The sequence below is a fragment of the Lygodium microphyllum genome, chromosome 17 (assembly GCF_053477565.2).
Source record: "Lygodium microphyllum isolate KBCC chromosome 17, Lygodium_microphyllum_v1.1.10, whole genome shotgun sequence".
Classification (NCBI taxonomy): Eukaryota; Viridiplantae; Streptophyta; class Polypodiopsida; order Schizaeales; family Lygodiaceae; genus Lygodium; species Lygodium microphyllum.
The window spans coordinates 61,264,168-61,279,461 of NC_141151.1; the positions used below are offsets into that span (position 1 = coordinate 61,264,168).

The 15,294-nt window shown below is 41.2% G+C and overlaps 1 protein-coding gene across 2 annotated transcripts in view; it reads right to left on the reverse strand.

Annotated features, from left to right (window-relative positions):
* Positions 1-13,248, reverse strand: part of PEX10 (peroxin 10) — a 65,425-nt gene extending 52,177 nt beyond the window's left edge. Inside the window, exons 1-2 of one of the 2 annotated variants that reach the window (XM_087697480.1) lie at positions 13,161-13,248; positions 12,886-13,042 (exon numbers count right to left, since the gene is read on the reverse strand). In XM_087697480.1, coding sequence (XP_087553606.1) covers positions 12,886-13,000 — 115 coding nt within the window. In that variant the 5' untranslated portion in view covers positions 13,001-13,042; positions 13,161-13,248. Of the gene's footprint in view, positions 1-12,885 lie in introns of both variants that reach the window. The other variant, XM_087697479.1, reaches the window with a different exon arrangement.
* Between the last annotated feature and the right edge of the window lie 2,046 nt (positions 13,249-15,294).

Genomic DNA, 15,294 nt, shown 5'->3' on the forward strand with positions numbered 1-15,294 from the left:
ATTGATAATGGTTATTTACTCTACAAGGGTAGGGTATGTGTCCCGAAGGATATAGAAATAAGGCGCCAGATACTCTTTGAGTGTCATGATACCCCTAGTGCGGGACATCCAGGAGTTAATAAGACTTATAGTCTTATTAAAAGGCAGTTCTATTGGCCTGGAATGAATAAGGACGTCCTTGACTATGTGGTCAAATGTAATAAATGCCAGGTTAATAAAGCTGAAAAATTAAAAATGGGAGGACTTCTCCATCCATTAGAAATTCCTTCGGGAAAATGGGAGAGTATCTCCATGGATTTTATTGTTGCTTTACCTAAAACACAGAGGGGGCACGACTCTGTGTGGGTAATTGTGGATAGGTTAACCAAAATGGCTAGGTTTATTCCAACTTCAACTGATGTTAAAACACCAGAATTGGCTAGATTGTTCGTAGAGAACATATACCGATTGTATGGCCTTCCGACAAATATAGTTTCTGATCGGGATAGAAAATTTGATAGCCATTTTTGGCGTGCGGTATTTAGGAAATTGGATACTAAACTTAGCATGAGTACGGCGGATCATCCGCAAACAGATGGGCAAACTGAAAGGGTTAACCAAATTCTTGAAGATATGCTTAGGGCATATGTAAGCAAAAGGCAAACTAATTGGGAAGAGTATTTACCGATAGCAGAGTTTGCATATAACAGTGCCAAACACTCTTCCACTGGATATAGTCCATTTATGTTGATGTATGGGTTTCAGCCCAGAGCTCCTTTTGCAGTAGGACTGCATAAGGAAAAGGTTCAGGCAGCTAAAGACTTTTTGGAGGATATGAATAATATGTTAAAATTTGCTCAAGAAAATATTAAAAAGGCTCAAAGTCGAGCTAGAGCATATGCAGATCCTCACCGAAGAGACATCTCCTTTGAAGAAGGAGAATTGGTCTATCTTAAGGTGCCTGAACAAACTAAAACTATGAAAAAGGGACATTGTCCAAAGCTTTCACCAAGGTATTGTGGTCCTTTCATAATACTTAAAAGGGTGGGAGAATTGGCTTACAAGCTCCAACTACCTGCTGGTAGTAAAATACATCCAGTTTTTCATGTAAGCAAATTAAGGAAGAAGCTGGGTGATTTGGATAATTTAATCTTAAATGATGATATTGAGGAGTTATTCTATGACCAATCTAATCCACATGAACCAGAAAAAATATTAAATGTTCGTAATAGACGAACGAGGAATACTATTTATCAAGAATGTTTGGTTAAGTGGAAAGATTGTTCAGAGGAAAGCTCAACATGGGAGCAGGTAAGTACTTTAAAGAAAAGGTTTCCCGATTTATAGTTAGACCTTCCAAATATCGTTTTCGAGGACGAAAACGATTCTTAAGGGGAAGGAAATGTGACATTAATGTGACATTAAAAGGGATATTTAATGTCATAAGGTCATAAGTGGAGAATGTGACATTAAAAGGAATATTTAATGTTACATTAAGGTAAATTTAGGGGAACATGCACGAGAAAGACCGTCCGGGTTCTTGGGCGCCCGAACGGGGTTAAGGGGAGCCTAGAGGTTAAGGGAGTCCAGAAATAGTAGGACTCCAGCAAGTTGACGGCTGGCAAAGAGATAAGCTTGAGGGCCAGCACTTATCTAGGCGTGGCTGGGAGGTGAAGAACACTCGTGCTTCCATCAGTCAAAAGAAATCTATCTCCCGAAATCTAACACCTACGGTCCCGAGTAGTGGGATCCTTCGTATCCTATCGAGTACTGTTGTCTATACCTACGGTCCCGAGTTGTGGGATTTTCCGTATCCTGTTAAGTTATCATAGTACCTTGTGCCCCTATGTGGAATTATCTTGTAATCAGAATTCTTGTAACAAATCTTGCATCTAGTCTAGTCTCTCGAGCACAATCTAGTACTCCCATAACAATTTGGCAAGACTACTTTCTAACCCTACTGTGCACCATAGAGGTGATTCTTGAAAGAATCGTGGCCTCCCTTCAAAATCTCCAACAACAAATTCAAGACTTGAATGAACAACAAGTGCAACTTCAAATAGAACACCCTATGCATCTAGGCCCACGCTTCAAGAGATACAAGTCCAAATCCGAGACTTGCAGAACAACAGAGGAAGTGATCAGACGATTCCGTGTGTTTATCAATCCCCAACAAGAGAATCCAAGATTAACATGCCAAATAAATTTAATGGTTGGTGACCGTTCGAAGTTCTGAGGATTCCTACAACAAGTAAAGCTCTGTATCTACATGCAACCGGATAGGTATCCAAATGATGCATCCAAAATGGGATTCATTGGGACTTTGCTTTGTGGTCAAGCTTTATCATTGTTCACCCTAATCTTGGAAAAGAATATGCCAGTACTTCATAACTATGATGCATTTCTTTGCGAGCTCATTTTCACATTTGGAGATCCACACACTGGTCGAGTAGTAGAAACAAAACTTCAGAAGCTACGACAAGGTAACCGCCCTATATCTGCTTATGCGTTGAATTTAGGCAATTAATCTGTGACCTCACTTGACATGAGGAGTATTTTATAAGCCAATTCAGATGGGGTCTTCGAGATGACATCAAGGACCTCATGCTCACTATGTCTAAGGCAAAAACACTCAATGATTATGTCATGCAAGCCATCCAATGCGATGATAAATTGTTCAAGAGGATGCAAGAAAAGCAAGAAGAATTAAGGCCTTACCAATGGAACCTAGCCCCAATCAAAGACCCAATCAAAGAAGAAACCAAGCCCAAACCAATACAAATAGATAATATCAAATTCCAGCCCTTGATCCCACAAGAAAGCAAAGACAAAGAGAGAATCATCTATGCCTATATTGTGGAAACCCTCGACACATCACCCTAAATTGCCCAAATAAGAGGGCAAGAACCCCAAGAGTTGCTGCAACCACCCTCGAGTAGGAAAACGAAAATGTCTAGTTGTGAATGAGACCATACAACTAGACCTTGATATAAAAAAGGGTCTCTTGATTCCAGCCAACCCCATGGAAACTTTCCTTGTCACAATCTAGATGATCTTGCCGAGAGAGACTTTCCCTCAAAGCCTTGGTCGACTCCGAGGCCTCCGCATGTTTCATTGATGATGGCTTTGTGAATAGATACCAGATTCCAGTTCTCCAAAAGACCAATCCTACACCAACTGAAGTTGTGAATGGAAGACCTCTAGCATCTGGAGATATTACCAAGGAAACCCAATCACTTATGGTGACTCTTGGTGATCACAAATCTCGTGTATGCTTTAATGTCATATCTAGTCCCACTAATCTAATCATCCTTAGGATGGCTTGGCTAAAGAAATACAACTTAGAAATTGATTGGGTTAAGCAAAAGATTACATGTCGTGAAAATCAACAAAAGTCGGTATATCTAGGAGCCAAAGCCTTTACGCACACAGCAAGGCAGGAACCAATCTACATGATATATTATATACCAACTCAAGAATCTAGTAAGGATGAGTCTGTCAAGCTACCAAGTCATAAAGAATTCCAAGATGTCTTTGAAAAAAAGAATGCAAATCTCTTGCCCAAGCACAGACCATATGATTGTACTATTTAACTCCATGAGGGGGCTCAACCACCTTTTGGACCCATCTATAGGCTATCCCCTAAAGAACTAGCTAAACTACGCAAGGACTTTGATGAGAACTTAGCCAAGGGGTTCATTAGGCACTCAAAGTCTCCTACTGGAGCCCCAATTCTATTTGTGAAGAGGAAAGACGGGTCACTTCGAATGTGTGTGGATTATTGAGGACTCAACAAGATAATAGTCAAGAATAGATAGCCTTTGCCATTGATATCAAAGCTCTCGAAACACCTTGGAAAAGTCCAGACCTTCACAAAGATTGATCTATGAGAGGCTTACAATCTTGAACCGATCAGAGAAGGAGATGAATGGAAGACAACCTTCCACACAAGGTATGGTCACTTCGAGTATGTTGTTATGCCATTCGATCTTACCAATGCTCCTGCAGTGTTTCAACATATGATGAATGATGATATCTTCCGAGAGCATCTAGATGATTTTGTAGTTATATACTTGGATGATATCTTGATATTCTCAAAAGATCCAAAGGAGCATGAGCACCATGTAAAATTAGTTTTGGAAAAGCTCATAGAAAAAGAACTATATGCAAAACTTGAGTGTTTTTTCCATCAGACACAATTGGAATTTTTAGGGTACAATGTCTCCCAAAGAGGAATCTTCATGGACCCCAAGAAGATCGAGACTATTCTTGACTGGCAAACACCTACATGTGTCCACGATCTCCAATGTTTCCTTGGCTTTGCCAACTTCTATAGGATATTTATCAAGGATTACTCAAAGATAGTCACACCACTCACCAGACTCACAGGAAACTCAAAGTTCTCATGGACCCCAGAAGCCAAGAAGGCCTTCTAGACCCTGAAGACCACTTTCACCACTGCCCCAATTTTAGTCCACCTAGATCCTACCAAACCATTTTTCTTGGAGACCAATGCATATTGTACTATGCCTTAGAAGCCATCTTGTCCCAACATGGAGATGATGGTCATATGCATCCAGTGGCATTCCACTCAAGGAAGTTCTCCCCTCCAGAGATAAACTATGAGAGCCATAATGAGAAAGAACTCCTTGCCATTGTAGATGCCTTTGATACTTGGCATCATCATCTAGAGGGTGCAGCCCACAAAGTTATCGTCTATACAAAAAAAGAAAAAATCAAGAGGAAAAAGGAAATGAAGTTTATGAGTTTCAAGAATCTAATGGATTGTTATACTATAAGGATCTACTTTACATCCCTCCACAAGTACTCCAACAACGCCATGATACCCCAGTAGCAGGACACTTTGGAGTTAATAAGACCTTAGAGCTTATTTCAAGAGATTTTTGGTGGCTCCAAATGTGGAAAGAAGCTAAGGAATATATAAAATCATGAGATACCTGCAACAAGGCCAAGGTACCTCATCACAAACCACATGGCCTCTTGCAACCCTTGCCCATTCTAGCGCGACCCTACTCTAATATGTCCATGGATTCCATAACAAATCTTTCCAAATCAAACAAATATGACCTAATTCTTGTTGTGGTAGATAGATTCATGAAAATGGCACATTTCATCCCTACCACCAAGACCATCACAGGCGCAGCTACCGCTAGACTCTTGCTTAGATACATTTTCAAATTACATGGACTCCTGCACGACATCATCAACAATCGGGGTCCCCAATTCATATCTAGTTTTTGGAAAAGCCTTTGCAACCTCCTTGGAGTCCAAGTTAAGTTATCCACGACCAATCATCCACAAACTCATGATCAAACAGAACGGGTAAATCAAGTCTTGGAACAATATCTCCGTTGCACCATCAACTACCATCAAAATCATTGGTTTGAGCTCTTGCCCTTTGTAGAGTTTGCTTATAATAATAGTATCCATGCATCTACCAAGTAAACTCCTTTCTTTGCAAACTATGGCCAGCATCTAAGGATGGATGTACATCTCTCCAATCAAGTAAAGAACCCTGCCGCACAAGATAAAGCTCAACACCTAGCAAACATATACCAAGAACTCAAGCAATAAATCTGAAAGGCTCAGAATCAATACAAGCACTAAGTAGACCAGCATCGTCTCCAACATCCAGCATACAAAGTTGGTGATAAAGTATGGTTACTCAAGCATAACCTCCAAACAAAAAGGCCCTCCACCAAACTAGACCACCAAAGCATAGAAACAGGGAACGCCCGTTCCGGCGCATAGGAACGGATTAACGCGTGACAAAGATTGCAGAGTATGGACCCACATATAAGCCCCCTTCATCAGAAACTATCAGGACTACATTGCTTCAAAAGGAGAAAGTGGCCATAGAGATTGCAACAGCAAATATTCGCAATCAATGGGCAAGAAATGGAGTGACATTGATAGCAGATGGATGGAGTGACACACGCCATAGGTCCATACATGGTGTTGTTGCATATTCTCGTGGAGATGTATACTTCATTGGTAGTCATGATGCTTCAGAGACTAGAAAGAGTGCAGATGTATTGGCATCCGAGTTGGGAAAAAGATGACGATGATGATGGTGATGATGATGGGCAGGATGTTGTTCAACAGGATGAGCATTCAGGCACAGTGGAGCCATCTTCCATGAATCAGAGCACTTAGTAGCTAGCCTTTTGGAACTTTAGAGTATTGACTTGGAAATTGGAGCTCTTGTAACTTGGATCTTTACTATTTAGGCTTTAAAGTTTAGTGCATATTTTGTGTTTTTGCAATGCACACTTGTTGCCAGTTGGACTTATGCAACATTGTTGATTAGAATGTTGAATTATGAATGCGACAATCCATTGCTAGTTACAATGTTTTGAATCTTTATTATTGTTGAAACTTGATTATTATGTCTCTAGAGTTTAATTTCATGAATTATGGTTGATATGATCTCTCTCTCTAGATTCTAAGACAAGTGTTGACTCTCTCTCTCTCTCTCTCTCTCTCTCTCTCTCTCTCTCTCTCTCTCTCTCTCTCTCTATATATATATATATATATATATATATATACACCGTTCCCTCCGTTCCCGTTCCCTCACTTTGGACGTTCCCCCCGTTCCACGGGGTCCCGTTCCCGTTCCCCGTTCCTGGTAACTATGCACCAGAGATTTGGGCCCTTCACTATCGTAGCCCAAATCAACCCGGTTGCTTACCGACTCCAACTCCCCAACACCATCATGAAGATCCACCTAGTCTTCCATGTTTCCTTGCTCGAGCCATACCATATCTCACAACTAAGGGGGGAGACATTTTATGCCCCACCACCTATCCAAATTGAAAATCATGAAGAATTTGAGGTCAAGCATGTCTTAGACTCAAGGATCTCCCAAGGTCAACTAGAATACCTTGTTCATTAGAAAGGATATGACATCAATGAGCACACTTGGGAACCTGCAAAATATCTCCAAAGAGCACCTCTCAAAGTTAAAGAATTTCACAAGAGCAATCCAACGAAACTTAGACCAAACCACCGAACTGCTCCTCATGGAGCTTGTCGCTAGAGGAGGGGGTGATGTCACGGACATGCCATGATCAAGTGTACGGATTAATTCTTGCTCATGCCATATGAATCCACACCCCATGAAACGCACCCTTAACAAGACAATGCGAAACCACCCTTGCCATGTCATCATAGAACCTTCTAGAAGATATGCCATGTCATCGCTTGCATCATCGATGATATCCTCATGGAACATTCTAGAATATCTTTAGTTGCCCTCCAACACCTATAAAAGAAGGGGCTTGCCATAGAGCTCCTCAGTCTTGCCAATGCTAGTCTTGGGAGCCCAAGGAGTCGAGACATCCAAGTAAGTAACTTCGAGTTCCAATTCTAGTTCTTATCCAGTCTTGTCTTGTCTTGTCTTCCATTATACTCCTATTGTCTTGTCACCTTGTAATCTCGTAGTATGAGATCTTGTAATTCTAATATCTTGTATCCATACCTATGGTCCCAGGTTGTGGGATCCTTCATACCCTATCAAGTCTTGTTGTCTATACCTACAGTCTCGAGTTGTGGGATTTTTTGTATCTTGTTATCATTGTATCTTGTGTCCCTATGTGGGATTATCTTGTAATTAGAATTCTTGTAAGAAATCTTGCATCTAGTCTAGTCTCTCGAGCACAGTCTAGTGCTCCCATAACACCTTTCCCCCCCCTCCCCACACGACCTTTTAGATGCAAGGATCTCCATCCTTTGCTTATGGATTGTTGTCACACATCCTTTGGGTTACTCCTACGCAGAGATTTCCATCTTCTGCTCCCCGTGTCCCTATCTCTCCACCTTAGGCGCCTCATGCGGCTACCATGTCCATACCCAATCTGCCCTTGCCCACATTTGGATCCACTATGCACACTTCTTGTATGAACGGACACTCTAGAATTGCTTCCCAAGTGTACTCCGCTCCCCTCCCCCCCCTTATCCCCCTATCCACCCTACCCCCATTACATACCTTCTCTATCTCCTAGCACTACCACTCCTGTTGCAACGGCCAAAAATGCCTTCATGGATAAGACTCATTGTAGCAAGTCGAATTTCACCATTTGGTCAAGCTTCTTGCAACAAGTGCTTGAATCTCAAAGATTTGGGATCTCGTCGTTGGCACCAAGCCTATGCCAAACCCTCACTTAGCTCACCCTAATCACATTTATCAATGGAGAGCTCGCAAAGGTTGCTTCCTGATTCCACTCTCAATTATAGCATTTTCCCCTCGCCTCTAAGCATTGGAGTTATCTCATTGACTGCTATACAGCCCGAGATTACACTCGACATATCAATCTTGATTTTAAGCTTCAAGAGTTTTCCATTAAGAAAGGGGATGATCTGAAAGTCAAGTTGGCCAAATATCGGTGATTACTCGTCGAGTTTGCCACCACTGGTTTCCTAAAGTCAAATGACACGTAATGTTCTTCTTGAACAAGTTGCCTAACAAATATTTCCATTTTATCTAGCATATTTCTCACTCCCTAGATTGCCGACCTTCTACGAGTTTGAGTGCCAATTCTTACATTACGCGAGGCTGCACGATCAAGTCCACAAGAAATCCTCCACACACATCCATTCAGAGGGGCAAGGGTTGGTTGCCTCTTCTTCGAGAGGGAAAATCAACAGTGGTAATAACTCACAAGATGCAAAGGCAAGCCAAAACAAAAGTGACACTCCTTCCTCCGACGGAACCAAAGAAACATGACCCCTTTGGCAATAAATTTCTAAGAAAAATAGGTTTTACACAGACTACCAAAGGTTAGGCCGTGTGGACGAGGAGCGTCATACCAAGGCCCAAGGTCTTTCTCCTAGAAAACCACCGCAAATTGCTACAACTGCCTCCACTCTGACTGGCCAGTCCAATGCAACTATGCCTCTTGCTGCTACATCATCTGCTCCATCTGCCCCAGTGACTACTGGACATGTGGCATGCAAATAGCCTCAATGGCCTATCTCCTTCACTACTCCTGAAGGATTGGCTGATTGGTCTACTAGTGACTCATATATTGCACTTTACACATCCATTCCTAGGACATACATTGCACATTCTAGGACCACTTCCCCACCTCGCTGTACACAATGGTGGCCACACACTTAGCCTTTCCCCTTTTAGACTTCCGCTACATACATACTCATTGCATTGCACTTAGCTTTGCTTTCTTTTATTTTCAAATTTGTTTTTTGAAGCATCTTACTACTCACCTCTGTGCTTACAGATTGTTTTTCTCTCTTTTACAGGATTTTGTATTTCAATATAGAGTTAACATACAATCTTGAACCAGTCCTTCCTGAGCTGGAGAGAAAAGCTGCGTGTTGTTCCTTTCATGGTTCCATCTACTTGGAGTTTTACTCTTCTACCAGCATGGCGGCTTCCCCCGCAGCAGATTGTGAAGCATCTCTCTTGATGCTCTCATAGTGGTGGCTTCTATCCTTGCTCTTCTAGTAGGGATGCTTCATCATCTTCATCCACATGGTTCTCGCCACTACATGAAGACCGACATCTTCAAACTCCTTTTCCTTCTTCAGTATCAACATCCACATTGAGAGTGGTGTTCCTACGCTTCTTGGCATTCTACAGGTTTTGGCACTTGTCTTCGACATTGGCCTTCCCCCCCCTGTTGTACCTTCCCCTATGCATTGCATTTCATCATCTTTGTACTAGGACACTTGGATAAGTGAACAATTTTCCCACAAGAGACATTGTCCAAGTGGCACCTACTGCATGAGCATTCTTCAACAAGTAGCATACTATGCATCCCATTGTGCAGAGCACCACTGGACGGATCCTAAGCTATTTTCACGGGCGGATTACACCACCATCCTTCTTCACATAATACTTAATCACCCTTTTCCTCGTCATCGACATCCTCGACTATTTTGTGATGTGTTGGGTGTACCATCCCTACTCTTGTCTTCTAGGTCACTATTACTTAATCAGCTACCACCTCTAAAATTAACTTTCCACCACCACCACAAAAAAAAAGAGTTCAATGTAGTTCCATCCGCCTTTGTAGGGCTTGGTAGCCCATTGGGCAACCGACGAGTGCCCTTTGTCCAATGCCTTCTCTCTGGGATAACCACTTGGACTCCCTTGGTAATATAACCATCGCCTTTGTAGTCTTGATAGGCCCATTAGGCAGCCGATGTGCACCTTTATGCCCTGGCTGCTTTGGGGTGGGATGCCTTACGGTAAACATTGTCAATCTTCCCTTTTAGACTCAGTTTTGGACCAAAGAGGGTGTTGAGCTAAAATACGCTTTACAGCTAATTAGCATTTTTAAACAGCCCCAAAACACGCTTAATTAATAAAAATTGAAAATTTGATGCGAGGTTCGAGAGAGTTTTAAGTGGTCTCCCAGAACCGTAATTTTTTGGAGCACCCTTCGACATCTATAAATAGACAAGCTGCCCACCATTCAATTTCGCCCCTTCAGTGCAAATTCTCTCTCCTTTGCTACGTTTGGTCCATCTACCATCGCCAGCCCACAAACTACCTCCATGCGTTCGACCCTCCATCAACCAAGCAACAAGTGGCAGCCCTCCTTCGTCATCGGGTGTCAACCTTGCATTCTATGTTCCGCCTTTTCACCCCCAAGCGGCAACTGGCGACCATCTTCTCCCTATTGGTGACTATCTTCTCCCTACTGGCGGCCCCATCTTACAGTTGTATTTACAACTTCCAATTGTATCCCTCTACTCTAGGCACCATCCCTGCTGTCGACCCAATCATCTGACCCCTTGATGATCAGCATTTGGTTTTTTCTTTGACTTCCGCACTTTGACCGGTGGTCACTGCACTTAGGATCCATCTCCAATGGACATCACTCTCCAACATTGCATTGCTCTGCCCTTGGGCATTTTGTACACTCTTACATTTATTTACAACATTAATTCACTTTAGAGTTTCTTCTCTCTGTGTTTGTCTACGCGTTTGAGTTTTGAGTTTTTGCATTTTGTGTTTTGCGTTTAGGGTTTGAGTTTTGCTTGTCTCTGTCTAAGTCTTTGTGTTTCAATCTTGGTCGTACACGCTATGTTTCCTCAATGAAAACCTTACTAGCATATCTTCACACCAGTGCCCTCATTGAGGACTTGAGCTACCTACAGGGACTAATCAGACCACCTTGTATTCAACTTTCATCCCAAGTTCCATGCAAACTTATTACTTCCATTCTCTTCTTTCATTGCACTCTTTCTCTTCCCCCCTCTCTTCATGATCATGCTCTTCTTCCATTACACACACACACTAGTTGTACCAAACTTTAACCCATGCATGGATTGTCCTTAGCTTGCTAGTCACAAATGACTTTATCCTTGGTCATGCATTGGTCCACATAGCATGGTCTTGTACTCTCATACAAGAATCTTCTTGGTTTGTCTAGGCTCACCACACGTCATGTGCATAGACATACATCTTTAGTCCAAATTTTAGCACTAAAGTTGGTGCAACACTTCAACTTTTCCTACTTAAAACAATGCAACTCAATGTGCATAGACATCTTTAGTCCAAATTTTAGCACTAAAGTTGGTGCAACACTTCAACTTTTCCTACTTAAAACAATGCAACTCAATGTGTCACATTGTTTAACATCTATTTTCCATTACTTGTGCTAATGAAGTCATCATTGGCATTCCTCATGGAAGCTTATCCTTAGGAAGAAGACATGGGCCTCTCCTCAAAGTTGGCAAGGCCAAGCACAATGCAGGAATCGTGTGCATTAGTCAATACACTTTCCAATCTTGTGTTTTTCAGCCCTAGATCCAATCTCAATCTTATATACCACATATGGGTAGAACAAGAAAGCCCCCAAAACAATGCAGTTATCTAGTCGTTGCACCAGAAACTTCAGACAGCAACTAGATAGTGTCTTCAGGTTGCCACCAGCAATTCTCTCTCCAAACAACAAATTCCACAGTCAACACCATGATCACAATCTGCCACTCAACTGCATAGAGATTGAGCCCACTCATGCATTGATAATTGTCTAAAGCTGGGCATTGCCCCCCGCCCCCCCCAAACACCCTTCTTTTTTTCTAAAAATTTTATGTTGGATGACCTATATGCCCCACTCAAAAAACGAATGGTTTTGTCTTCAACTGCTACTTATCCACAAATATAACCTATAAGTAATGCAGATGCCCAAATTGGAGTCAGCAACACACAACAACACAACTGATATTCAATATTATAAATGTACACAATTGGACCCTGGCTTTCAAAGGCTGTGTTGGTAGATCTTGACAACTAGATAGCAGTTATGCAGGAGCAACCTAAAAAAGTCGTGGCCAAACCCAATTGCCCATTTTGGTCAGACCAACCAAACATGGTATAACATACACCCTTCCATCTGCCAACATGTAGGCATATCAACATCGTACTGCACACTGACAATCTCAATGTATTCACCAGTCCTCAATGCAATCTGACATCGTCTGCTTTCTAAAAGCCATTGGAATCTTTTGGTAACGAGGCTCTGATTCCATCCGCTCAACAATCAAGTGAAAGTGCCATACAATAGGAACAAGAGCAAACTCTCACGTGACAAGGTATGAGGACTTGATTGCTTCCGCAAATACTACGAAAGTGTAATGAAGTCATTAAAGACATGAGCTTCTAATATGATAAAAACAATTTCAGGTAAAGAAAAGCTAAGCTGTCTGCAAAGGTGTGCATCAAACCACATTACTCTAACTTTTCCATATTCCGTATTGAGCACTACCAGAAATCCATGGAAGAAGCACAAGAACTGGAACGGAATGTAGAAGGATGAAGCCCATTCGAAAGGAAATGGTATAAACATGTCAATCCTGGTCAATTTGAAATCAATTCAATTTAATGCTTTACTGTTTTTGAATTTCTGGGCATACCAAAAGCATGTCGGAAGGCGTCATGGCATGCGTCGCACAGGTAAGAAGCATAATGTTCGTCCTTCTCTGCTGCACGCATGATCTCGGGCTGGCTCGCTCCAGGGAATTCCCTCATGATGATGGTCGCAGGAGGTCAGAATGATGAGACTCTCTGTTTCTGTGAATCGGACACACGGCTATGTGTTTAGAGAGAAGGAACCCACGAGCTGGAGAGGCCGCGACCAGACAAACAGAGATCAAACCGCGTGATCATGGGCCAGGCCGGAAGAACCCACATAACGAAATAATCATCATCCGGCGTGCCGAAGGTAGTCGGTCGTCACGGCGTACAGGCTGAAACAGAGAATCGGTCTTCTTACCGACTTTCAGCAATTTTAAGTTCTCTACCTCCCATCTCGTCTCCTTTTATTTTTATTATTCAAAATATCAAAAATTGGCCCACAAGCTATGTTTACCTCATTGCTCACCTATTATGCCTTCGCATCGAATCCATCTATCTAATGATTCCTTGTTTATCATTCTCTATTTATGTGATGACATTATACATACACAAGGCCGTGTCGTGCCTAGAGTCTTGACTGGACTTTCAAAGTAAGGAGTCTCGATCGGACTTTTCAAAGTAAAAAGTCTTAATCGCACTTTCAAAGTAGAGCCATAGCTGTTAGTAAGCAAGGAAGCTCTCACCTTTTTCTTTTGGCCTTCCCCTCAAAGGATAAGCTATAGCATTTAATTGCTTTAAGGGTTGAAGAATTTTCTCTAACGATATTATTTGAAATTTTGGAGAATTTTCATGGGTTATTTAATTGACTTTTATTATGAATCTCTCCCATGTTGATAGGAGAATGTTGTTGAGGATGTCATTTCTATCTCCTTCCATCCTTTTTCGATCGTAAAAGGTTTCCATTTCAATTGTCGCTTTTGTTGTTTTTTGCTAACGATTATAATAGTAAATATAGTTGCTAAATTTGATTTTAAATTTTAATTTCTCTATGTAATAATTATACTTTCTACTATTATTTGAATGTTCTAGTGAATGGGCATGCCTTATGATAAGGTTTTGCTTCACTTTTTTTTCTTACAGCTCGCTTTTTTGCAATCCTTATGTAAATATTTTATCTAGCTCTTTTTGCCTTATTGCTTGCCTAGGGTAAGTCGGCCAATTAAAAGATGGCCCCCCATTTGATAACATCCATTATGGTAGAGGAGGACCATTTTAGGAACATGACGGGAAAATGACAACTTGCCATGTCAAAAAGGGGTCGAATCAACATCTGCCAACACTGTTTTCTAACAACTGCATCTGGTGTCACAAAGCTATAGACTTGTTTTGCATCATTGATTTTATTGCATCGCACAACAAAGTCTTCATTATTGCTTCTTCATCCACCATGTTTCGCTTTTGGTGGGGTGAACCCTTATGAACACAACTTCATAGTCATTTTTACAAATTTGTAGTATTTGGATTTTTCTATGAAGAAGCTCACTAGTTGTCACTAAATGCCCCCCCCCCCCCCCCCCACCCCCCGGCTTATAATGTCTTCAAATTTAGTAAGACTCCAAGGCATGATGATGATCTTGGAGAATCTTGAAATCTCTTCATTACCTCCATCATTCATTATGTTACTTTATAGCAAAGGTTTAGCACTCTTTTGATTTTAGATTTGGTTACTACTTTATTTGGTCAATTTCATGAAGGGATTGCTTGAAGCACTAGGAAAAGAAATCAAATCGCATATTTATCTGAATATTATGTGTTGGACAAAAGTAGAACCATAATGGATGCACTTTCTCTATTATCTTTTACATTACATCTTTACTCATATAATATGTAGCAAGTAAACTAATAATAATAGAAATTTGTAAACAGTAGAGACACCAAGTACAAAAAACCAAATTTGCAAAATTGATTCCATGTTTCATTTATAAAATTCTAAATGTCTCACAACATGATGATCACATGAGATGTTTGTTGAGGTACAAAATTTGCGCCTTTTTGCCCTTCGATGAAGCCACTCTAAGGTTTTAATGGACAAGCATTCAAATTCCAAGGAAGTAGAGCCTTCCTTGTTATGTAACTCTATTGCATAGCGCCTATTTGCCTAACACATGTCTTGAGTGGGAAGTCCTAATTTATAAACTATTAGGCACTTGGCACCTATATTGTCCTAGTGCTTTGCAATGGTGTTCTCCTGGTGTTTCATATCAAGTTCAAAAGCATGTTTCATGTGGCAAGAGGATTTCATGGGAGATTGATATAAGGAACACATTTCAAACTTCAAAAGCCTTGGCAACTTAGATTAATGCACTCTTGAATGCACAAAAATGCAATATATGGGGATGTAGTACTCACTTGTATAATTAATAGGATTGAGCTTAAATCATATCTCCAAAGAACCCTTATGACCATTT